Raw genomic sequence first — 26,939 nt, forward strand, 5'->3', positions numbered from 1 at the left:
CCTCGTTTACCCAGAAGTGCTTTGGAGCGCGTGTGTTTCCGCTGGGTTTTCCTGCCGGAGAAGGAAAGGGGGAGCTCTTTGCTGCCTCTGACTCCGGAGTATATTTTGCATCCGTTTCCACCTCTCCTCCTCCTCCTCCTCCTCCGCGTCGGCTCGCTTTGTCTGTAAGCTCGAGGAAGCTCTCCTTTGGCCACCGGCTGCTTTGCGCCCTGGGCGCAGCACCAGCAGGAGGAAGAGGAGGCGGCAGCGGCGGCGAAGAAGAAAGAGGAGCGAGGGAAAGAGCGACCGACTGCGTCCGGGTGGCGTTTTTATTGTTCGCGTGCTCGGGTGGGTGGGTGGGTGGGTGCGAGCGGTTCTGCGCGCGCGCAAGCCAGGAGCCGCCGCCTGCCCGCCCTACTCCACCGCCGGCTCCGGGCGCTACGGCGATGTTGGATGTGGCTGGCTGAGGAGGCGACGGGCAGCAGATGCGTCCTGGGAACGGCGGCGCTTTCTCCGCGATGGCGTAAAGCCGCTCCGAAGCGACCTTCGTGCAAGCCGGGCGGAGAGGTGGAAAGCGACTCTTTTCTAAATAAATAATAACAGTCACAACAACAACAAACTGCTCCGTCGGCTTTTCACCGGGAAGCCAAGCAGCGCCCCCTCCCTCCTCTATCCCTCCAATGAAGAAGAGTTTTATCCCGGAGTGAAGAAAGCAAGAGGAGAATAGAGGGATTTTTTAATTTTTTGGAGTGGTGGCGTGTGCGTGTGTGCAGGGGGCGGCGCTCTCTTTTGACCCTGGCGTGGCAGCGCCTGTTCTTTTTTGTCTATAGAGGACAATTTTTTTAAAATACACCCAGTAATAATAAAATAAAATCGAAGGGAAAAATGGCGAACGACTCTCCTGCAAAAAGTCTGGGGGACATAGACCTTTCCTCTTTGCGGGTGAGTGCGACCGTGGGGCTGAGGCAGGGCGGGGGGCTGCTTGCAGACGACCCCTTCCCTCTCCTCTCCTGCGATCCACACAAAAGCGGGCGACGTCTCCCCCGGCGTGGCTTTTGTTGTTGGGAGCGGGCTGGGGCGGAGGGGAAGGCAAGGGGAGGGGGAGGACCAGGACCGGGAGGGGGCCCGAGTTGTGTCTGTGTGTTGCTGGGGAGAAGAAGCTGCCGGGCTTGCCAGCGGGCACCTAATTGCTCTTGCTCAGGAGACCTTTCCAGGGCAGCTTGCCTGCTCCCCGTTTTGTTGCACCCAGATCAGAGCTTCTGGGAAGGGGGGGTGCGAGAGAGAGAGCATGGGGGGTGGGGAGAGATGAGTTCAGTCTTGGGCTGCTTTCCTTTGTTTGCATGTATTGGCATGTGCGTGGAAAAAGCAGGGCGCAACAGCTGCACAGTCCTCCCCAGTGTGTGTGTGAGTGCATGTGTTTTAGGGAGACGTCGAGCCAGTAATGATTTCTTATAAATATAATCCCCTGTGTCTTCTCTCTCTCTCCCCATTTCCTTCCCTCCCTCCCTCTCTCTTTCTCTTATCCCCTCCCTTCACCACACCTTCATTGTGTAGGATCCCGCTGGGATTTTTGAGCTGGTGGAAGTGGTTGGCAATGGCACATATGGGCAAGTTTATAAGGTTTGTGGCAGACATGTTTCTCCCTTAAATAAAATAAATGCACATTTTCCTTCTACATGTTCTGGTGATGGCAGGCCACCCTGCTTTGCAGACAGAAAGTGAATGGACATGCATCTGAGGGTTTGTGACACAGCTGTCAACATGTTGAGCTTTGCCTTTTTGGAAAAAATCTGCAGAGTTTCATAAGAGCTTTGAGAAACCTACAGAACTAGGTGGCTGCTGCTTCTAAATTTCAGGCATGAAAACCTTTTAATCATGTCTTTTGCTTCATAACAATTCAGCTTTGTTATTTGTTAAGCTGCACCAATATCCGTGTGTGGGGATAGGGAAATAAGGAATGATTTTGCCAGTGGTGAAAATGGACTAATAGCTCTTTCTCTTATACACACACTCACATACAGTCTTCCTTTGTTATGAATCTATCCAGCTTTGTTAAGATGTACAGACTGGCACTTCAGTGCCATTAGTTGTAGGAGGGTGCGGATACAAAAGGGTGGAGAGAAAGTGGGCAGACAAAAAGAGCAAGAAGGGTTATTGTCTGTCTAGAGAACAGAAAATCAAAATTCGTAGAATAACCTGTTTGACAAGGAAATTAATTTGGGTTGGAGGGGAGTGAAACAGAGGGGGGGAAGGGAAGATGCTTCAGAAGGTGTTCCTTTCAAAGGATGAGTTGGAAGTAAAGATGCCCCCTCCCTTCTGTTACGTAAAGGAAACAAATATTGGGATTTCATGGCCTGGTAGTGTTTAGTCACCCACATGACTAAGTTTTCCATCATGCATTTTATATGAGCAAAATATAAAGGCCAAACCTAAGGAAGTGTTGTACAGATAAGAAGCTAAAACTAACATGAGGTAACTTGTGTATTTCTTGTGTGAATCCAATCCTAAGAAGCTTGTCTTTTAACCAGCTCTAAAGACTGTTGCTTAAATGAGTTCCTCTGTATTGACCTATTATGGGGTCCCATAATGTATATTTAGCAAAAAAAAAAAAAAAAAGAGGAGGCATGTGTGTAGGGAAATCTTCATGGGCCTTGCTGTTTACTTTTTGGTGTACAGCCATCTTTCTGTTGCATTTGAAGAACTTTTCTGTTCTGTGAGTACCAATGAGTGCCATTGTTTTTTACTATGCTGTAAATAAAAGGAGCCAGGCCTTTGCAATGCTAAAATGATTCAAGATACGTCTGACTTCGAGATTGATTCATACTTGACCCTTTGCTACCTTTCTCTGATGCCTGTTTGATTATTTTCTATAATATCTTTACCTGTGAAACTTGCGTCACTTTGGGTGTGTTCACTTCCTGCAGCCTTCCCTAAAAAAGGGCTGTATAGATTTATAGCCCCTTGTAAATCAAATCAGGAGAACATAAGCCAGTTACTCTGACTGCTTTTCGAGCTAATTAGTACATTTTCTGAGTAGATGGTCTGATTTCTATGAAAAGCAATGGATGACAATGCTTATGGGACTGACATTCACAAAAAATGTTTTGGACATGTAAGCAATGGTTTTTGCTAAAACTAGGCAGTCAATATATACAACTATGAAAGAGGTTGTGTATGCCTAGGAAAGTTGTATACGCTGGTGGAATATCCCTGATACAAACAAATGCATAACCCTTCCCATGCATGCACTACTTTTGTATCAAAAATTGTATCAGATGCTCTGTGTTTCATTTTTCTGTGAGTGCAACAGAATCTGAATAGGTAGCTGGGTGCACAGGTGTCCAAGGTAAATATGCTTGACATAATCAATAGCCAGGCAATATGGTTAATGTTGACCAACTGCTGACTACTCCTCAGTGTGGTTGTATTAAAAAAACAAAAGCAAAGGGGAAAAACCTTCTGGAAAGTATTCCTCTGGTTAATTTCTGTGACAAATTGGTACTTGTGGTTGAGTGAATCCATGCAGAGCTTGGTATGTGGCAAACCAGTGTTACAGTTAATTTGTCGTATGGCCAACCCTCAACTGATAGCACATTTATGTCAAGTTTCCCATGTCTTGGGCTACTGATAATTTCACTTCTGGCACCTTTGTCTTAGTAATACATATCAGTTGAGCTGCAAACTAGGGACATGGCAAAGCAGTTGCACATTCACTTAGTTATATACTGAGCTATGCACAAATGTGCAAATTTCAGTATTTCTATCTGGTCTTAACAGATTAGCATGTGCTCTGTGATAGCAAAGAAGGTGGGCAATTCATGGATTTAGGGTTTTCTTTCTAGTACAGGTATTTACTCACAAATACAAGAGAACTAGATAGTAAATCTTAAGTACCTGTGTCAGTTCATGATAAGAAAGCTTCATGAGATATACAAGGCCAATCTTAGACTTGTTCTTAAGTGTTGTCATCAAAGAAGTCTACCAGCATAGAGCTTGCTTGCTGCTGGATTCTCATGAACTTTGGGAAAGGAACCAGTGGTGACTTACTTTCTCAATTTGTGGATGAGCTGTTTCCATGCCATGTGATTTGCCTAATAACCCTTGTAGTGCATGAATTGCCACATCATCTGAGTTCAGCACCGTGTGACAGAGTGGCTTTGGAACCATCCCAGATCCCTACCATAAGCCATGAGTTCTGGCATGGTTTCAAAGCCACTGTACCTGCCTCCAGGTTCACACAACATGACAAACTGAGCACCCTGAGGGTAATCAAGAAATAGGACAGCACACAGGGATGGGCAAAAGAAGCCACGATGCTTGTGTGAACCCAGTCATAATGTCAGTTTACAAATGGAGGTCAAAACAAGGTGTATGCTTCCTAGTGTTTAAAGGTAACAAAATGAGTGGGTAGTCAACGTGAAGGAACAATAACAAAAGCCCAGGTTTGGCAGGGGAGTAGCGAGGCAGAGTTAAAAACAATCAGGAGTTGTGTGGTGAGCTTGTTCTTTGGAACGTGAATTGAGTTTAAATGTAAGACAGTAGCTGTTCACCTCCCACAGAAGTTTTATAGTTCACGTTGATAGAAATGGTTAAGTTCACTTGTAGCATGGTGAGCAAAACTGCTGTTTGGGATGAGAGAAAATGCATTGTCTGGAAAGTAGAGTTTTAGAATGTGTAGAGAGAGGAAATCTCTCCACGGAGCTGAGGTCAATTGAGTCTTACCTAAAAGGCATGTACAGACTTGTCCAGGAGTGTTCCTTTTTTCATTGCAGAATGGGTTTGAAATGTTCTGTTGCACAAGTTTTCCTGTGTTTATATTGTGTAGTCTTTCTGCTCTTGGAGAGACAATAGACCAAAATAGGTGTAAAGTAGCTCAGGACTGAGCATGCTTAGGACAGTAAAACTACCATGGGATGGGAGGACAAAATTAGGTAAATGACTTGGACTGAGCAGAAAGGTTGTCAGTGGTTTTACTTGGTGGTTTGCAGCCTTTTCTTTTGTTAACTAGCTCCATTAATGTTCCAATAAACACAAATGGTTTTGGTAATCATCAACTTGGGGAAGAAACTTGTGAATAATGTAGTGCCAGTTAAGCAGTTCTGTAAATAAGATTCAAGTGGCTTAGACTGTGCTAGTACAATGATAGTACCTAATAGGTTGCTTGTGGCACATGACAATATGAAAGATGTGCATTTATTTGTGTGGGCAGCATATGGATTGCTGCATGAAAGGGCATAACATAGGGTAAGGAGTTGGGCTTGGATGATCTTTTGGGTTCTTTCAGTTCTGTGAAGTGTCTTAAAAGGCAGATGATTCTTTCTTGCTGGGAAATGATTTCATGAACTATGTAAAATTAAAGCTGCTAGGTATCTTAGATACCTATTAATGTATCTCCCCATCATCACTTCCTGCTCTTTTCATGATCTTGAGAGATTCCCTTTGTTGAATTCTGTAAGTTAGAAACAGGAATCTGCCTTGCACTGAATCAGAATTGGTCCATGCGGCTTATTATTGTCGAAGTTGACTGGCAACTTCAGCTCCCCAGGGTACCTGGCAGGAGTCTTTCCTGGCCCTAACTGAAGATGGTGGGAATTGGAGCTGGGACCTCTGTGTAGAGAAGGTACTCTGCCACTGAGCAATGCTATGGTAGACTCCCAGGTTGTGCTGCTGGCTTTGTGTGCTCTTTGGCTTCTTGGGTTGCAGTGTGAGGCAGAGCGTGGGGGCAGTGCTCTACATGTGTCCAAGCATAAATAGCTTCTTTTGAACTGCCTGAAAGCCCCCAGTGGCTCCTGAGCCTTCCCTGCTGCGTGCCAGCTTTGCACATTATTTTGCTAATAGGCATTGCAGTTAGTTGCCATCTCCAATCCCATTCCCACTGCGGTGTAATTTTCAGCTCAGTGAAAAACTGTGCAGCTGTGGCTAAGTGGCTAGAAAGCCAGTGTGGTGTAGTGGTTCAGAACTTGGGACTGGGACTCAGATGATCTGGGTTCTAGTCCCCGCTCAGCCAGGGAGCCAACTGGGTGACTTCGGGCCAGTCACAGACTCTCAGCCCAACCTACCTCACAGGGTTGCTGTTGTGGGGATAAGATGGAGGAGGAGAATGATGTAAGCTGCCTTGAGCCCTGTGTAGGAAAAAGGCAGGATATAAATTGGAAAATAAATAAAATAAATGTGCCTTCCAGATTTTAACACTGGAAAGGTAGGTGGGATAATGGTGGCACTTGTCTTTCTGTTTGCTCTAGGTGAGTAACAAATTGCATTTCTGTTGTGTTAGAGAGATTCTGATTTGTTTTGTGGTAAGCTGGGAAACTTGTGCTTTGGGTGATAAGCGTGAACCAAGTATTCTGGGCTACATTATGCTTTGTTTCAGTGACTATAACTCTGGAGGGAGTAATTTGGCAATGATGGCAAAGCATGCAGGCTTTGCAAAAGACAACCTAGGAATGCACCCGATGGTTTGCTTTCCCTTCTCCCTTAAAGAGCTGGAATAAGAACTGAGTTTTACAAAGGAAAGTGTCATTCCAAAAAGAGCTGCTGTAAATACTTCTCATGTGTGTTCAGAGACCCCAGCACACGCTAATGATTAGGAAGTAATTGGCATGTTAGATTTGAGCTATAACAGGAAATGTGCCATTTGAATCAGGGATGACTCTCCTAGTTCTCATAACTGCTGCTTTCTAGAACCCTTGTGAGAGTTAATTCATACTGAAGGCTTCTTTTGTTTGATTCATATTTCAGCCTTCCAAAGCAACATGTAAATTATGCATATTGTTTCAGTTCTGGCCTGAAAAAGAGAATGATGTAATAGGGTATGGCTTACATGGTGATGTGAAAATAATCTGAGGTCCAAGGAAATAGTTTCTTAACTATTGTCAATCTACTGTTACCTTAAAGAAGATTGCTTAAAGAAGCCTTGGTCATTGGCCACCAGCCTCTTTATCCTTTGTGTCGTTCTAGCAACGTCACATTATTTTGTTAAACAAGAGATAACTTTTTATCCTTATCAGTGCAAAGGCAAACTGTGTCAGTATTGGTGAGATCACTTGATCTTGGGAAATACTCCAGACCAGTTCTTCCAAGTATAAAATGCTTTTATCCTTTCTTTAGGAATTCTTCCGGGCGGTACTTAAGGGTGAATTACTTTTTCATAGTTTGCTCATAAGTACTTATGAGATTACGTATATCAAGTAAGTGCTGAACTAACAGTTTTCATTTTGAAAGCTGTTGTGTCTGCCTGAGTTCTCATGACAAGCAAGCATTGACAGTTATCAAACATTGTTTGTCATGTTGTCTGAACCCAGCTGTGCTAACTTGCCATGTGACCTACCGTGATTGATAACCATGATAAGAAACAGCAGTCTGTTCTGAGGTTCCTCCCTACGATTGCTCACTGCATCATCTGAACTCAGACAACACAACAGCTCCCGAAAAAGGGAGCTGCTTGGTGAGAGAGGCCATTGCTATTCTTGTCAAGTTGCTCCCGAGGGAGCATGTCCGATTGCTACTCCAGTCTGTTGAAGCTGTGGGAGGCATTCCTTGGGGCTCTGCTCTAGGGTAGGTGGTGGGAGCAGATGATCAGACCAGTGCTGCTGCTCCAGTTTACGAGTAGCTCTGCTATACTCTGAGAATAAGTATCCTTGTCAAGCTGATAGCCTTTCCTCCCGGATCCCAGCTGAGTGGCTTCCCAGGAAAGAGGGGGTAGGGGGACCATAGCCCCTGCAAGGATGCCTTGTTTTTGGACTAAACCTCTCAGGCAGGACCTGGGAGAAGAAGCTGGGCTTGGCAGTGCTGTCCTTTCTTGAGCAAGCCCCTTTGGCTCCTGCCCGGTCGGAGCTATGAGCTGGTGATCTGCTAGGTAAGCCTGCCCCAAGACAGGGCAGTGCTACAAAGCTGACGGCCCTCTCCCCAATCCTGCCTGACAATAAGCCTCTCAGGCAGGGGTGGGTCAAGTTGGGGCATCTGCTGCACAGCACTGCTCCTTTTCCATAGAGCGAATTGCCACCTCCCCTCTCCTGCCTGAGTGGCTTCTTCCCAGCAGGAGCTGGTGACTTGCTTTGGGAGGCTACCCCAAAAATGAGACAGGAGCATAGAATGGATCAGGTACACCTCCGCTCCAGCAGGCCTCTGGAACAGGTGGCAGGATGCCGAATCTGCTCTCTCATCCTCTCCCTTGCACTTCAGGATGTGGGCTCTGTTTGCACAACAGGTACTCTCTGATAGTTGCAGCAAGCCAGAATTTGGCTTAAAATCATGGCTGTCCAAAAGAGGAGCCTCATTCCTCCCCAGATGGAGCAAAGCAACCACAATGAATCTGTTGGGCTCATTGTGGGTGCTTGGCACCTAACAATAACCTGTACCCTGGTAGGTTGCCGGCATGTGCCAGCCCATCCTCTGTCTGTCTTCAGAGCATGAAAGAAAGGAAAGCTAGGGAACAGTGCATTTATACACGGACTGGCTAATCATGGAAAATGGAATGGTTCCCCTATTGACATGTGTTATCTCCCTTCTCCCTTTCTGCCCTGCATACCCACCTCCAATTCTCTTCATCTTTTGTCCTTGTGCAGATTTGGGCTCTTAAACTCTGCAGCCTTCTGTTTAGAGATGAAAGAAAGAGTTAATGGGAAAATGCTCAGCATTAAGTCAGACTAGATCTATTGAGTCAAACTCCTTACTGTGCAGAAACAGGAAAAATATTCATTATAGAGGATGGAAATAGTTAAATGGAATATTCAGAACCTTCATTTTGGATAAACATCCCCCCTCCCTGCAAGCCAGCAGAGTTCTTGGTGTTAAGTACAGATAACAAACATGCACACTGAGGCTCAGCAGATTTTCTCTCTCTCCAGGGGATTGCCATTCTGAGCCTTTGAAGCTGCTTTTTCAGCATTGCGGGGTGGAGCTAAGGAAGGAAAAGAGGAGTATCATGTAAAAGGTAGTCCTGGTTGTAATCTAAGAAGGCACTTCGAAGTATTGCTTGAGTTTGGGTAACCATGCCACTTTTAGCTTTATTTAAAATACTGCTATTCCACTTTCCTAATACTGGTGCTGGAAGAAGCTGTAAAAAATAAATGTATAAAGCATTCTTAAGCCAACAGCGGCAAGACAGAAGAAACACTAAAACAGTTGGTGGTGCTTTTCCTTTTCAAAGGGTTACGGACTCATAAGGTTTTGCTGGGAAACAGGTCTGAAACACACATTCTTCTTACAAAAGTTGAGAACTTCTTTGCTACTCTTCAGTAACAGCAGGAGGGTTTCTTCTTCAAAGTTATAATCAATATGTCAGTGAAGAGTTGTAGAATCTTGGAAAATATATTAACCTACATGCAGACATAGGGTACAAATTGCCTTTGCATCATGCCTGCTTCTTGGTAGGAAATTTTATTATTACTTCATTAGTAAGAAAATTGTTTTGGATGTTTGGGATCTGGATAGATTTTATGAGATGCAAATAAAATATTGGGAAAAGGTATTCAATATGATACCCTTTGAGAATAAAATCATAATTATCATGTCTTAGTATATAACTTTCCCTTTCCAGTAAACAGTTACATGTAAGTCATTAGGGTCAACAGTTCACCACAATGGAACAATATAGCAATCTTTAAGAATGTTTTCTAGGTTCTGACAGAAAACAAAATATTGTGGCCTTGTACATAACAGTTGAACAAGAGCTTCAGTATTATAGTCTTCATCTCTTTAGAAATATCGTTTTCTGTGATGTCCAAAGCAAGGAATTGTGATTTTAGCAGTCTTCATTGCTCAGAGCCACAGGCCAAATTCAAAGAAAGAAGCAATTGTTTGTTGTTTAGTTGCTAAGTCATGCCCCACTCACTCTTCATGACCCCATGGACAACATTCCTCCAGGCTCTGCTGTTGTCCACCCAAGCCCACACCCACTGCCCCAGTGACCCTATCTAGCCATCTCAACTTCTGCTGTCCCCTTCTCCGTTTGCCTTCAGTCATTCCCAGCATTAGGGTCTTCCCCAGTGAGTCCTTCCTTCTCTTTAGGTGGCCAAAGAAGCAATAGAGTACAGTAAACTATAAACTGATTTTGCGTACAATAAAAGTTATGTAAAAAGGTAAAGGTTTCCCCATGGCATTAAGTTGTGTCCGATTCTAGGGGGTTGTGCTCATCTCCATTTCTTACCTGAGGGAGCCAGCATTTGTCTGCAGACAGTTTCCATGGTCATGTGGCTGGTATAGTAAAATAAAATAATTAAAATGACATTAAAATCACTCACCCATTCCATGGGAACAAGTAATGTAGTCCTTGTCCATAAATTAGTATAAAACTACAGGGGTCTTGTTTTTCTAGCAACCAGGTCAAATTTTGCAGCTTGGGTCATAGTATATACATCATTGCCTGCAAGCAAATATACCAATTTGTCCAGCAAAGATCTTTCTGAAAGAGAATTGTTTATGTGATGGAGAAATCTATACCTTGGGGACTCGTACTATGGGCAGTGAAGTAAAACATTGGTGTTAAGCTTGGTTAGCGAGCTGTAGTGAGGTGTTTTGAGCATAACTGGAAATTGTGGTTTAAACAGACCAGGACAAAACAGATCGAGTGAGAACGTGAGTGCAAGATGCTTGTTATCAGCTTAATAAATTGTGGTTTACTAAGTCAGGAATGTTGCATCCAAACTGGCACATTTTGCCAATAGAACGCTCGTCTTGTATATTGCAATGTATTGTGCAATGCAGTATTACAACATTGTAATATACTACAAAACATGGTATGCCTACAGTGGGAATACAGACATGGAGGACCTGCAGAAAAAAGCACATGGTTATTATAATGAGCGGGGTGGAGAACAATGCTTATATCAGGAAAGGTTACATTTGGAGTTTTTAGCTTCAGAAAAGGATGAGCACAAGGATAAATGGCAGAGGTGTATAAAAATATGCATGTTGTGGAGAAAGTAGAGAGCCAGAAAACTACCTCTTGGGGGAATGCCTGAATGTAAATGTACCACACAAATGGCCTGGGATGTTGCTGAAGATCAGGAGCCGAACTGAGGTCTAAATTGTCAGTGCCATAAGTCATGCTTGTAGCAAAATTATTATTGAATGTGGTCCCTTTGGGGAATTTGTTCAGATCTTCCTGTCCTACTAAACCTGTTCAGGGAGTTAGAGCTTTAGTGACTGGTTGATTTTTCTAGTTTTTTCATAAATTGGTGTTTAATATTTCCACCTTTTAATGTTTATATTACATTGATTATTGTATACAGACAAAGTCTCCAGTTTAAAAAAAATGAGATTTTACAGTACATCATAGAATGTTTAGGGACAAACCAGTGAGGAAGATTAAGAAATTTCTTTCAAAAAAAGAAAAGGACAAGGGAAACCCATCCTTCCAGCGCCCCACCAGGGGGACAGGTAAGTAAACCACCATTGCAGTTGTTAAAAGCAGATCTGTTAAAGGTTTGTAAAGCCCAGAGAGAACCTTGCTAATGAAAGTGGGCAGCATGTAGATTACTCCCTTCACAGAAGTATCTTCATTCCTTTGGGGACAAACCATGTGTCAAAAGTGTATCCTAAGTTTAGGAAAAGTGCTTGAGATGCTGGCCTCTTAGGAACGTGCAAAACTTTCCATTTATGGAGGTGATCGCTCTTCAGCAGATCTCCTGATCTGTTAGTGAGGGAACCTCAGTTTTTAAGGTGGGATATCAAAGGATTAAAAATGTCTTTCTGGAAAGTATGTAGTGCTGCTTGGATTCTTCATAGGCAGCTGGCTATGGCAGTCCACTGCAGCTGTTCTGCAAAACCAGCAAGGCGGTTTTGCTGTTCTTGCCACGTGGCTTGCTAGCAGTTTGGCCTGACCCCAGTGTTGGGGTTGTCACTCCATCCAAAGCCAAACAGAACATCATGTGTGAAAAGCACCCTACATCAAGTCATAGTTTGTCAGGATCGCTTGTAAACTAAACTTAAGTCATGCTGATGCACCCATTGTAGGTTTGCTTGGCATGAGAAGGTGTAAGCTACAATGAGTTGTCCCGTTCTATGAACCCAGAGCAATCTGTGACATGATCTAATACATAATTATAATATATATATATATATATATATATATATGTATGTAACTTTTTAATTAAATGACTTGCCAGTTTTAAAAAGAAAATACTTGTTTAAGGCCAGCTTCATTTATTGTCCTTGTTTATGAAATGAGCCACAGGCTGAAATTGTTTGCAGCATATAGTTAGTACATAGACACTTTTTCTTACCTCACTTTGTTTTTAGGGTTGTTAAGAGATTAAAGAGATTTCAACTGACTGATATACTTTTAAAGCATTGATTTGCTGTAGGTGTCTACATATTGGAAAACTGCAGTTGGAATAACCTCTCTGAATCTCCCAAGCAGTTTGCATTAAGCATTAGTTTGAAATGCTTTGAATACTGACTTTGAATACTAATGAAAAAGAAAACACTTTTTAAAGTTTCCTGTTAATCAGGTTGGGCATAAGAAAGGCAGAGCGAGAGCCTGGTTTGCACAGGCTTGGACCTTCCAAGTTTCCAGGTTAGATTTCTTATGGGTTGGTATGAATTAGGCCATTAATTAATCTGGTGAAAAGTTATGGCTAGTTTGAGTTTACTGCATCAGAGCTTGCAGCTTTGTTAATCCCCCTCTTTTCTTTTTAGTGGTGATGGTGGTGGAATGCCAACAGAGCCATAGACAGTCTGATTATGATTATCATAGACAGAGTAATTTAGGCATGGAGATTTATTTACAGCATTTTTACCGGGCTCTTTAGTGGAAAAAGGCTCTTAGAGTGGGTTGCATACATTAATATTAAGACAGCCCCTGCTCTACAGTTTACAATCTAAAAGAATAGTGAAGAAAATCTAAACCCAAAAACATATCCTTGGTTTAGATCCCAATCTGTCTATAATATTCATGCAAAATAAGCTAAAGTGTCTGTCCAAAATTCTTGGTATACCAAGTTGTCAGAATTTAGGAGTATTTATGCATGAAATTTAGGTGTAGGGATACCAATAAATAATGGAAAGCTGGCATTTGATTGCAAAGGGGTGGACACATTATTGTTGCAGTAATTCCAACAAACCCCTTGAGAGAGTTGATGATGCAATGCATCTTTATTATGTATCTGCAAGAACACAAAGCTTAATTGCAGTTCTTTGTGATCTCTAAAGACGGATGTAATGGTGTGTTATTTACTGTGCAGTGCTTAACGTGCTTAAGATGATGGACCAAGAACTATACTCTTGCAATGTTTTTGTCTATATTGGGGAAATTTCCAGGAGTACAGAGCAATATATTCTAACAATAGCAATGAAGATTTCCTTTGTCTGTATTTGTACTTTATAGAGAACAGTAGAAAACATTAGTAAATGAACATTGGAAGAATAACACTTACAGTAGAGAGAGAAAGTGTCGCTGAATCGAGTCAATGGTGAGGTGGCTTTTGTCATCTCAGGAGCATGATTATTTTTACTTTATAAAGGAAAAAAGTTACAGCCTATGGTGGGTGCACTTAACTTGGGTCCCTATGCTGAGAATTAATATTTAAGTATTTAAATATCTAGGTTTAATTGCCTAGTTGGCAAAAGGTAATTTAATTCCTTTATCTGTCTTCAGAGATGTGTAAACTACTGTCGGATAGGTGCCTAAGGCTGCAATGCTATGCACACATACTTGCAAACACGCTTACAATTACACTGCACAAACATGGTATTGGTGCTTAGCAGTTATTTTTTTAACTCATGGGATATGCTTCAGATGTTTATTTCCTGGATGACCTTCATTTAATATTACAAATCTTTGTCTTCTTTAAAAGTTAAAATCCATTCAACAACAACAGTATTTTAAATATAACTAAATGCTTTTCTGCTGCTCCTGCAGATTATGTTTGAAGGACTATACTTGGAATAAGTTATTCCTTTCACAATCTTTCTAGTTAAGATTGTCTTCAAAATTTACAAAATTTGTTTTGAACCTGGCTTATCACAGTGGCTCAGGATGGGTTAACTTATTATTATTTTTTTTTTTAAAAGACTATTCAGAACTTTAATCACATACCAGTAAATCCTGGTAACAATTCAAATGCTGTTTCCAAAATGAAAAAATTAAAAAGTATCTGGGAAATGCCAGTGCTGGGAATTTAGTGATTCTTCAAGGAAAAGTAGTTTCATATTTTTGAATATCATCAAATTTGGAATTCTGTATTATTGTTTCTGTTATGGTACATTTTACTGATTGGTGAAGTGGGACTTGATACAGTGTATGCTAAACATGGTATGCTAAACATTTACTTGAAAGAGCATCAAGTATAAGGACATTTCACTGGAGACCAGGGCTAGGATAATTCATAACTATTGTATTCCCTACTGCTGTGTATGGGCATGAAAGCTGGAGAGTGAAGAAAGCTGGTAAGAAGAAAATGGATGCATTTGAAACATGGTGCTGCAGAAGAGCTTTGTGAATACCTTGGACTGACAGAGAAACAAGTGGGTCCCAGATAGGACTCAAGCCAAGGGTTTCCCTAGGAGCAAAAATGACAAAAATGTCATACTTTGGGCACATCACGAGAAGACAAGACTCCCTGGATAAGGCAGTCTTGCTAGAAAAAGAAGATCAGGTATGAGATGGATTAAAGGAAGCCACAGGCTGGAACAGGACTATCATGGATATGACATTTTGGATAGCTTTCACTCACAGGGTTGCCTTAATAAGTTGGATGCAACTTGATGGCACATAATAACATAACAGATTTCAGCCGTATTCTTAAGTTCCCTAACCTTCTAGCTTCTTGTACTTTAAATGGCTCATACAACTAACCTTTCACCTATTTATGGAATAGTTGTAAGTGTTTAATATTTACAAAATGACAATATATCATCTATCTGTGTATTCCATATTATCCTGTCTGGCAAAAATCTGGAGCAGGTGGGAGAGGGATGGGCTGATTCAGCTGAGGATGTGTTTTGACAGACAAGCTACTCTGTATGACCGTTTTTTCCTTGCAGTGAAAATGGGCCCTTCCTAAAGCAACTTGAGTTACTCCAAATTCATAAAAATCCTCCCTCCCATGACAGTGGTTCAGCTTTTGTTATTGCTTTTTATTTATATACTATAAACTATATTTGCATTTTTCCTTTCTCCAGAGATGACTTACATTGAGGAAGTACCATTTATGTTTGCAGGCTGGTTCATAAATGGTTAATTGACTCATTCCATGTGGGAAGTAAGCTTTGCCTCTACATGAGTAGCCAGGAAAAACATTACAGAAGGGACTACTAATGTCTCATAAATTATTAATGCTCAAATTAATAACAAATTAATAGCTGCAAGACACGCATTTAAAGCAATGTCTGTTTTGGCCCACAAATACAGATGTACTTCAGGACCTGAGTTTGAGGGCTCTAATGTGGAAGTCCTTATTTGGCTCATGAACTTTTTAAAAGTTGTTTTTTTAAATGCGCTTATAAGGATTCAAATACATAGGTGCAGCATTGTAGTGTGTGCCATCTGTTAGGTTCTACTTAGTCAAGTGGGGAAACTTTCCTAATTCGTTTTATTTAAACGTTTGCTATTCCATGTGTTTCTAGTGTAGTCTTGCAAGAAAATAATCGGATCTCATGAACCCAGTGGTACTGTACTCCACCTCCCAAACTGTTGCAGACGTCTTAGGAATGCTTTGATTAACAGATTAATGAAAACCTCATTTTAAAATAGCTAATAAGCAAAGTCGCATGAAGCTTAAAAGAAAATGTAAAGCAGAGTTAAACTTGCTTAAATCTTAATGTGTTGAGAGAACAAAGTTGCCTTCTGGTAGTGTGTTACTACTAGGGGAAACATAAAGAAATAACATTTATTTTGTAGGCTGAAGACTGTACAAATGCAAAACTATCATGTTCTTACATGGTGGAGAATAACACTTTTAAAATAGAGCTAATTGAAATTGTACTTCCAAACCTGAGGAACTGTTAAAAAGTTTCTTTGGGCTTCATCTTGGAGGGGAAAAAGGTGATAATCTATGTAGCACTGATTTTTAGTATTTTTATAGCTTTATTGCAGCTTAACAAATGAACATTACTGCTGAAGTAAGTATTGCAATGGTTGTGGAGTAGTACTTCAAAAATGAAAATACACACTTCTGCCCCCTATTCATTTGGTCAGTATGTGTAAAAGTACTGTAGCTTTCTGTTTTCCTTGCACGCTGATTGGGTTTTGAGACTTTTTCAGCATAACACAGCATTCCAGCATTTTAGTGAAACATGCTTTCAGCTAAAAGATGCTAAGCTGCAAAAACTGTTTTGTGAATCAGTCTCAGGGCAATTTCTTTATGACATTAGTTGCTGCATTCTAGAGCAATATGCCTTTTAATGTCAGATGTCTCAAGTGTTAATATTTCTCAGCAAGGTATCCATCAAAGACAGTTCTAATAAGCTGTTTTTGCATACTACCTAGTTATCAAGGAAGAAACAACATATGGCACTCTTAATTTCATCCTTTTATTGTCTCATAAAATGTATGTCAAGCCAGAGGCTTGTAGCTAATATTGATATTTTACTTATGCATAATTAAAATTTTGCTGAAGTCTTGTATAGACATGTTGGATGTCAATTCTATAGGACTTGAATTAGTTTCAGGAGATACTGAAGCCTAGTTTTTAAGATTATCCTGATTGTGCATATTAGAGTTTCTTAATGAAAATGTTTTCTTAAGGGTATGCTCTTTCAGTGAATCAAGAGGTACTTTCAGAGAATAATCTCCCAGATCAATGAGAAGCAAACATTATTGCACCAATTTTACATGTGCAAAGAATTTATTGTATGATACTCATGTGAGGAATAGTCTTGTCTGTCAGCGGGGGAACATCTTGCTACTTTTCAGGATAAATCATTAATTATTTTGTATTCATTTTCCATAGTGCCATGTTCAGTATTTTCAAACATGAGAAGGTGCAAATTGTCATGTGGTGTGTCAAGGATCACTTGTTACTTTAGAGAAAGCACCAGTGTTTTAAACCCTTACAGCTTTTGAAGGAAATGCTCCCCCACCCCAATCAAGGCATTTCTTAAAAGGGTGATCTAGTGCTGGAAGGCAGAAATTATTTTGGAGAAGGGGAAAAATTATTTGAAGTGATTTTTGGGTATGGCCATGGCCAAGGATGCATTGATTGAAACCGCAGAATTTAGGATTGTTAATCATTTTGGTATGTGTGTAACCCTATTCTGGAATTCCCTTACCAAGAATATCAAACTCATGACTGGAGAAAGTGCTTCAGCCCCACCTCATTTCCTCATTGAATCTTTTGCTCTGTATACTTGGAAGGAAACAGTTTGAAGAGGAGAGACTCCTAAAACTGTGAAGACTCAACACAAGCTAGAACCGGAAAATCTGTATTTCCGGATTTTCTGGATAGCTCATACGGAGGGGCTCCATTGATACAAGAATCTCATCTTCATTCAGGCCTTCACATTCCACAAATGGAGGGTGATGGATATGATGGAGTGAGGCAGGGTTAGCACACCATCCCTCTTGTCTGTTTGATTTATCTGGTAAATAAGCCCCTGAAAGCACTGCGTGTGAGGAAGGGAGCAGTAAAATTCCTAATTATGGTTCATGCTTATGGATGTGAATGGAATATACATGTAAATGAGCAAGAGAGAAAGTTGGGATGGCTTGGTTTGGTTTGGTATCAGGCCCTGCCTAACTCTTTACATGCAGTCTTGCTCAGCATGCTTCCCTGAAAAGAAAGTGGTTCTTGGGTTGAAAAAACATTTCTTACCCTTTTGTTTGGGGTTAAAGTCTAATCTTTTAGTTGTCATGTCTCCATAGGTGTAGCCCACAACCTGTTTTGTTAGTGCATGCAATACGGGAGCATGAGGAGATGAAAAAACAGCACATTGTATTTTTCATAGTAAATAAGCTTCTCGCTTAACACCATAAATTCGGGGGCATATATATATCCCCCTTGGCAAACCCCATTTTCACACTGCCACTGAATGTGCTGTGGTGGTGAACAAGAGTGGTGTCTTTGAAGAAAAGGTACCGTGTGCTGTATTGGAAAGCAGAATTGTGCTCCTGGAAACCCAGTTTTGTTTACGGTTGGATGTCGCATACCATATGGGGTATTATTGACCTCAGTGACATAGATGAACTGGAAAGGTCTAAAGAAAAGCATGCATTTTATATTTGCAAATGGTTTTAAACTGAACAGCTGGGACTAGCATTTCATCTGTATGTCTTTTATGGGTACTTTAATTTTTTTTCTATTGACAGAAAGTGTTTTCCTATGTCATGGGGAGGGTGGATTTGATTTAAATCACAATTTAAATCACTAGTCCATAAGACTATATTTAAACCATAAGACTAGATTTAAAGGATCCTCATCAAAATATTTCCAAACTTGGGCCTCTTTTACAGCCTGCTGCCATTATAGATTTTCTTCTCCAGGGAAAAAGAACATTATAAACCTCAGGCTGTACACAAAAAGATCTAAGGACTAGTATTCTGCTCACATTCATTTTACTGCTTGCCCCTCACTCCTCAAACTTAGCTTCTTGTGCAGATTTATTCCACTCCCAACACGCTTATATTCATTGAATTTTTTGAAATTTATCACTTAAGAGGGAAGGGATTGATTCTGTATACATAGATTTGCAAAGGAACAATTGTATTAAGGTCTTTTTCTCTACTTTGTATGTTTATTTTATAACATTTTTGCTGTGAAGAAGAGGCATGTGATCTCTGCCGACACAAATTCACAGTTTTGAAAACTGTAAAACCAAGCATCTGTGATAATATCTTTTAGATAGAAAAATAGTCCAATAATCTTAGAGAAACCTCTGGAAGAGCATGACATTGTGAACGGATTAATAGAATTCATTTCCCAAAAAAATTTAAACATTGCTTGAATATACGGCTTCATGCTACATAATTAAAAACAAATCCTTTTTTCATGATGAATAACTTTTGAACTAAAATGTACTTTAAATAGAAAAACTATCTTTAGATAAAAGTTTCCTCAAAGCATTTTATTTTAAAAAATCTGATTTAAATCACAAAATCTTTTTTAATTAAAAAAGAGGAGGAAAAAAAATTATCCACCCTGGTTCTGGGTTGTATGCAAGTCATGTAGTGCTTGGAGAAACATTTTACATAGTGTTTGTCTGGGGAGGGGATGGCATGGGGAAGGGATAAACTGGGTAGGTTCCATTTTTTCTGTATATGGACTGTACATGCAGTGTCAGCAATTGTATACAAATGTATGTCATCTGGAAGTAAAGCTCATTATTGTATCAATCATCAAAGCTAGCTTTTGATTATTTATTTTTCAATTTATATCCTGCCTTTTTCCTACAAAGGGCTCAAGGCAACTTGCATCATTCTCCTCCTCCATCTTATCCCCACAACAACAACCCTCTGAGGTAGGTTGGGCTGAGAGGCTGTGACTGGCCCAAAGTCACCCAGTTGGCTCCACGGCCAAGCGGGGACTAGAACCCGGATCCTCTTGAGTCCCAGTCCCATGCTCTTAACCACTACACCACACTGGCTCTCAGTTATGCTATTTAAACAGAACCTCTGAAACCAAATAGATCTTAATATTGGTAAAGTATGTGGAATTTAGGTAATATATGGTACTTAGCATGAATGGAAGATCCTGGAGATAAACTGCACGGTTTTGAGTTTACAACTGAATTGCAATTGGGCACCCTGTTGGAGCAAATCAAACAGTTTTAGTAGGAATCTGCATTACGTCAGCAGGAATCCCATGAGATGATCTGAATCGAACTGCCCATTAGCAAACATCTAGTTCCATTAGTGGACTGTTTTAAATGAAGTTGCTGCTGCTTTGGTTTCTGAGACTGGGGATTATATCTTTAATGGATTATGCATAATGTACAAATGCGTAATTTATACATGTGAATATTCTTGTGGGTACGAGGCACTAAAAGAAGAATTTGTGTGATAGAAAGACATAAATAATGCCATTGAATATTTTAGCTGAAAGTATTTGATAGCTCTGCAGTGCCATAACTTTATGCCAAAACAAAATTTAAAAATAGTATGCCAGTTATATATATCTTTTTGGCATGACAGACTTTATTATTATCATTTATGTTCATCTTGTCACTTAAGGTACCTTGCTGTAGTCAATCGGTAGGCATGCTTTGTGGACTTAAATTTTACAAAATTCTCTGCCCTGATTTTTTTTTTCCATGTCAAGGTGCAAAGTGTTGCAGCTTTAATTTTTTATCTTGTACAATTGTTTACAGTATAATATGATTTGGTTTTATATGTCAGCTACAGTGAAGGCAATTTAATAGGGGTACAGGTGACTGAAGATGAAGGATACATTTTATATACAAAGAACAAAACAAAGCGTAAGGCATACAGGAACTGTGTAATTGCTAGGTGCTCTATCAGTTGCACAGGAACAGAGTAACTTATGGATAAAGAGTACGAGAACAGAAACCGCTGTTCACAAACCGTTGTGAGTCCAATGGTGACCTTCTCACCTGTAACCTCATTAAACTCAGCCAGGAAAACACAGCTGGAAAGCCTTTGCCCTTTAGGTCAGCAGGTCCTGAAAATCTCACCAGGAGGTATTCTTTCTCTCACAAAAAATATGTCCAACTCCTGATGCTGAATTGAAGCAATTGTAGAAGGCTGAGAAATGCTAGATGAGGGGAGTTTGGCAATTACCTGAAACAGCTGTGCTGCATGATACTTTATTGCTGCAAGTTAAAGACACTTTTTGATTTAGGCCCTGTGTTCTTTAAACTGTTTATGTATCTGCCTCAGCATTGCTCACTTACATTCCAATATGACTTTACCATCTAGTTCCATCTAGGTCAGGTAAGATGATAGTCCAGCAACATCTAGTTCTGTTTTCCCTGCATAGCTTGAAAGTCTCTGGGCTGGGCTGATGAGGGGCTTAAGGAAAATTAGTATTCTTTCTCTGCGACATGAATAATTTCTAAGGAGATCTTCACCATTGCCTGTAAGTCTTGGCACACTTATTGGTCCCATAGAGCAAGTGGTATGGTTCTGTGGTGTGGGCTGCTCTAGAGTTTAAAATGTGGTCATCAGGATTGGCATTGTAATGTAACCTCTTTGGAGGGTGACAATTGATTAATTTTTAATATGAGAACTGAATACTGCAGGCTTAATTCATGGTATGCTTGTACTAAATCACAATTGACATGATTATGTATTTGTCTTTGTCCAAAGTTCACAAATGATAGTTTTAAAACAAATAGATATATGTTGTATTTTGATATATTTGTTGTGGCAGTTTTCTGATTTTTAGCTTTTCCATCAGAGGTAATGAATGTTAGAATATGATTCATCACAAGCACAACCTTAATTTACCAGTTGTATGTTTTCATCCCTTAATTTGGGGTAGAGGAATTTTTACTTACTGTAAAACATAGTGTTATAGAACAAAATATACCTAAACATAAATGTATTTAAAACGTTTATACTTAAACACATATGCTATACTATACATCAGCCTTCACCAACCTTGTGCCTTCCAGCACTCCTGACTTGGCCATGCTGATTCAGAGTTAAAGTCCAAAATATCTGGAGGAACCTGCTACATTATGATTTCTCCTGAACAGTAAAAACAAAACAATAGTGCATGGCCCCCGTTGATCCATCAGCTGTTTGTGATGGGGTTTCTCCAATGCAGAAGTTGATCTAGTCATATATTTGTGGTTTTGAGCAAATAATAGCCATTGCCTTAACTTTATCATTCAATTGCTTCTTCATCCAAGGCCAGCTTTGTTAAATTGTTGACCAGACAGACAGACAGACAGACACACTCACACACACCAAGAGCGAGAGAGCACGAGCAAACTGGTGGGAAGAAATGATAGCACAACACAGGGTATGCAAAAAGGAAACATTAACCCTGGGGATAAATGGCTGGAATACTTATCTCTTGTGCTTTTTGAAGTATTTCCACAAGTCTCCTTTTGTAAGCCAGGGACCTTGCTCTTATCTCCATATTGCTTTTCTGGGCAATCATTTAGAGAGTATTTGGTTTGGAGGCTGAAGGTGGAAGGGGGATGGTAAAGCTGGTTCGGGTTATCTCTTAATTTTGATTTTGAAAGCCACTTCTGAAGAAATATGATCATTGAATAGGAAGCTTAGTGGAGTATACGCTTGAAATACTTAATTAGTATTTTAAAAATGGTTGTATATATTGGTTACACAAATCAATCTTGGTGAATGCTTCATTGTGCATACACACACATGTACGCGAAACACTCCGGGTATTTTGGCATTTGATTTGTACTTTGTTGCGCTTCTAGAACTTTCCCTAGCATATTAGCAGTGTAGGGTACCTGAGGTGCTGTGGTATTATTTGAAGTTTAGACACTAAACTTCAGCACGTCTGTTCTTAAAACCGTGATCCAAGGGTGAGTCCCAAAAATCAGGCATCTGTGTTAATCCATACCAGGACTATTTCAGAGCTGATGTTTTTCAATTGTCCACAGAGACCAAGACACCCTCAAATGCTTTGCATTACAATAGGGATACTTAACAAGGATGTATTCCTAGGAAAAAGTACCTCCCCACCCCCCAAGCTCTACTAGGAAAATTGCAGCTAGGCTAAGAGGGAATATGGATTTCTGTGAAGATGTAGAAAAGACATTTGCATCTCTACTAATAAAGGAAGTATTTGCAGTACATTCCTATGAGCCCTGGTGCTGGGACACCAACCCTTTAAAACTTTTTGTGTGCTGCTTTTAGATTCACAGCAGTGGATTTCAACCTCCCTCACTCTTGGGGGTTTCTTCCGAGGTTGATTTTGTTGGAATTCCAACTTGTCTGCCACTTGTTTGTGTGGGCAAGGTAGTTGGGGGCATCTTTTAGGACAAATTGAGTGCAAATATTAGAATGGGAATGATGTTTTCCTGCAACCTCACTTTGGTAGGGAGTAGTGGATTACTGGGAGCACACTGTCTGGTATTGGCAGACACTTTTCTTCCAAATGTTATCCCAGTTATCTGAAAGATTCTGTTATTTTCAATAATGACCCTGATTGTATCAAACATACTAAATATGTTTTCCTTGGTTAGGGATATGAACTCCTAGAAAGCTTTCTAGCTTGATGGTCCATACAAGGCTTTCATATCTTGAAATAAGCCTGAAACAACAGAGGCATGTGCACAGGTGACAGACAAGATGGGAGTTGCTACTTAAAACTGCTTCTTAAAAGCTGCCTGGAAGATGGTGGTACCACTACCATTGTGTAACACAGTAAAACAAAATGCAACGCATATTGTGTTTTTACAGTGCTTGTTTGCCCTCAAAGTGGTGCGCATGCCCTAAAGCTGTGGGGTGCAAGCATGTCAGTTGTAAGTTGCTTTGGCATGCCACATGGATTGTGGGGGAAGATTTCACTCCCCAGTGGTACACTGTTGTGCAGCTGGCTGATTGGGTAGATGGCCAGATAACACCATTTTTATCCAGCTGCTTCCACTCTACCTAGGGTCTGTTTCATATAGGAACTTAGGAGTGCTCCTCGACCCGGAGCTTTCACTGGAAGCTCAGGTGACAGCGGTGGCGAGGAGTGCTTTCCTTCAGCTTTGGCTGATCCATCAGCTGCGCCCCTACCTGGAGTATGACTGCCTGGCGACGGTGACACACGCGCTGGTGACTTCCCGCCTTGACTTCTGTAACGTGCTTTACGTGGGCCTTCCCTTGAAGACAGTCCGGATACTTCAGTTGGTTCAAAACAGAGCTGCCAGGCTGCTGACGGGGACTGGGCGTTATGTTCACATGACTCCAGTCCTCCGTCAGCTTCACTGGCTTCCCATTGAAGTCCGGGCCCAATTCAAGGTGTTGGTGATGACCTATAAAGCTCTAAACGGCTTGGGTCCTGGTTACCTGAAGGAGCGCTTGCATCCATATATGCCTGGCTGCCCCTTGAGATCTGCGGGAGAGGCCCTTCTCCGGGAACCCTCCATGAAAGAAATTAGGAGGATAGGTACTCGGAGGAGGGCTTTCTCTGCGGTGGCGCCCAATCTATGGAATGCACTCCCCAGAGAGGTCCACCTGGCGCCGTCGTTATTTGTTTTTCGGTGCCAGGTGAAGACCTTTTTTATTTAAACGTCATTTTAATTGTTAACAATATTTGCTTATTTATCTGGCCAGGGCGACTTCTTTTACATTGTTATTTATTTTATATTGTTAATTTTATATTGTTATTTTTGTATTTTATTGTATTTTATTGTGTTGTAAGCCGCCCCGAGGCTTTGGCAAGGGACGGCATAGAAATGGTTTAATAAAATAATAATAATAAAAAAAATAAATATACAGACAAAGCCACCAAAGAAGACAGAGGTGGGCTAACTTGCATTGCAAACAGCTAAACAGTGATAATTTTACACTGAATGAGGGCTCAGGGTTGGTTATTTACTTGACTTATTTTCAGTGGAATGGGTTTTGTTATATCAGCAAATGTGTAGGGGAAATATTAGTGTGTTGAGCTGTACTTCTAGCTATTCAGCTAGTCATGGCTTTGGACAAGTTCTTTGTCTTTATCTGTTCCACCACTCTGCTGGTATCTGGGGACAGCAAAATGGCCCTAGGACACTTACAAGCAGGGGGTGAGGGCAGTAGAGTTCCCTTGTTTGTCCCCAGCAGTTAACATTCTGAGAAGGGTGAGTATATGCATAGGAGAGAGGGGTTTATCTGTGTGATCATCCCAGGATGCATACCATGTTTCCTGTCTCTACAATATATGTGTGATTTCTAGCAAATACGTGGCTTGAGTTGAAGTCAATGGCTTGTCTCACTTTCTTGAAACATCTTTTCTATACTTAAATTTCTGCCTCTGCTCTCTTTCTAGTACAGTACAGTTTGGTGGTTTGGATTGATTTGGATCTGTCATAACTCTGTACTGTGAGTAATGGTATTGCTTGGTAGAGAGGAACTTAAGAGAGTAGGCAAAAGCTATATACCTTGCATGAATAACATGTTTGTTGTGGTTCATTTCTCCTGATCTGCCAAGAATGCTTGGTAGGGCTTCAGCCATAGAAGTCCCTGTATGTGCTTAGCTTCCTGAACCTTGTCTTCATGGCAAAAGAAAGACAGTTTTGTGCTTCACAGGTCTGTGCATACCTTTTCTCATTTTTAAAAATATGCATGCTATGTACAGTAAAACCTAGTATGTGAAATGTGCCCTTCCCAACAGTGAAATCTTGTTTTGGCTGACTTGCTTTTGTTCCACACGGGTGGAAGGTTGTGTGCACCATGGGATAATATTGAAAGTGGTCTTTAGATGTTGTGTGCCCTTTACTCTGCTTTAGAATTGCTCTGTTTTTGCTTGATAGAAAATGAATGGGTATGTTTTGCTGAGGAAATGGAAGGCAACCATATGGCTGTAGCATACTAGTTTGTGCTCACTGGTTAACGAGGTGAAAGAAAGCTAGTCATCCGTCAAAAGTTTCTTCTCTTGCCTCAGGCCATGATTAAATGAGGAATACATGCCTAGTGTAACTGTGGAAGTGGGGCAAGGGAAGATCTTATGTGGCAACTCAGAACTGGTCTGATGTGAGATTGTGTCTGACCTGTCTTGCCGAATGCAGAACACCTCGTTGGCAGCACTGGATTGCAGATGAAGGAAAGGGTTAAAAAATAAAGCACGGAAACCATGCAGTGAATCCCAAATCAGATCAATAAATTCAGTCTAAAAGGGCTAGTTACTTGCTACATACTTGAGTTAAGTCTTCATTTCCATAGTAGATAGACAGATTTCATTACAGAACAGCCTGTGGATGTTTGCCGCTATATTGTTGACCAATAGATTTTTGTTCTTTTGAAAATAGACAATAGATGTGGATGTCTTGAACAAGACCCTCTTAGGAGGTGACAGTTGTTTTAAGGATTGAGGAATACTTTGTGAGTTTTAATGTATTAAGAGGTACTTAAAGGCATTTTTGTGAGGCACCATCTGGTCACTGTTAATATGGAAGACAACTAGTCTGAGAATTTCCTGTGTGTGTGGTTCCTTGAGCTTTGTGTGTTCATCCTAGTTCATAGATGTTGCACCGAAATGTGCATCCGTGAAAGTCAAGTAAAATAAGCCGGTGTGATGAGTAAAGCAAGCCAGTGCTTTCAGTTGTCTCCAATACAGTAATCAAATGTATATTTTTGCGCATTGACTTCATTCCCTTCCCTCTTTCTTTATCTTGCTCCCCTTCTTTTAAGTTGCTATCTTACCAATAATGGTGTGTGGTTAAAAAATAGGTAGTACTTGTCCTTAGGCTACTGAAGGCAGGAGTGCAGCTATATTTTGATGTGGCATTGACCGAGGCAACTGCCCAAGTGGCTTGTACCTGCTTTCTGTTAAACTCGGCGGGCGGCGGGGGGGGGGATATTTTAAATTACAGAACACATTTGGAGTGCTTTGATCAGCAGTGCACATTGAAGATGTGTTCCTCCTTGTCTTCTAGCACAACTATTTTATTCTCTTCTGAAGATAACAGACTGTTCAGTTCTGAGACTAAAGGTGCCATAAGAATGCTAATCAAGGTAGATTGCATGGGGTCAGTATTGTGTCTGTAGTTAGTTGCAATCAAATAAAAACCATCACACAAACGTGTCCTGATGCAGTTGAACAAACAGCTTAAGCAAACATTATGCTAATGAATAGCAAATGGCTGTGTCTGCTTCTTGTTTTTACTCCCAGTCCAAGTCAAGACTATCACTGGAGCAGGAGGTTTTAACCATTTCCTTTTCCTGAGATCTGACGGTTCCCTCACACCACTAGTGATTTGATACTATAAATTGCAGGTATTGGCTTCTTGGATCAGGCTGCTTTACTTACACTACAGTTAAAAGAAGCAGAAGATGTAGCTGTGTGCTCTGTCTCTGTTAAAATTTTTTCCTTGGCCTTAAATAATTTTGAAATCAATGGAGCAATTTATCTTCAGCAGGGGTCATAATATTTTGGCTAAAAGGAATTTTAGCC

General features: G+C 40.8%; 1 protein-coding gene across 6 annotated transcripts in view; it reads left to right on the forward strand.

The window, feature by feature from the left end:
- The first annotated feature begins 325 nt into the window (after nt 1-325).
- Nucleotides 326-26,939, forward strand: part of MAP4K4 (mitogen-activated protein kinase kinase kinase kinase 4) — a 159,467-nt gene continuing 132,853 nt past the window's right edge. For 2 of the 6 annotated variants that reach the window (XM_044433962.1, XM_044433970.1), the window contains exons 1-2: nt 326-921; nt 1,534-1,599. In XM_044433962.1, coding sequence (XP_044289897.1) covers nt 865-921; nt 1,534-1,599 — 123 coding nt within the window. In that variant the 5' untranslated portion in view covers nt 326-864. The remainder of the gene's footprint in view (nt 922-1,533; nt 1,600-26,939) is intronic. The other 4 variants (XM_044433978.1, XM_044434006.1, XM_044433986.1 and 1 more) reach the window with 3 other exon arrangements.

This window comes from Varanus komodoensis, unplaced genomic scaffold (genome assembly GCF_004798865.1).
Source record: "Varanus komodoensis strain SLA01 unplaced genomic scaffold, ASM479886v1 scaffold1, whole genome shotgun sequence".
NCBI lineage: Eukaryota > Metazoa > Chordata > Lepidosauria > Squamata > Varanidae > Varanus > Varanus komodoensis.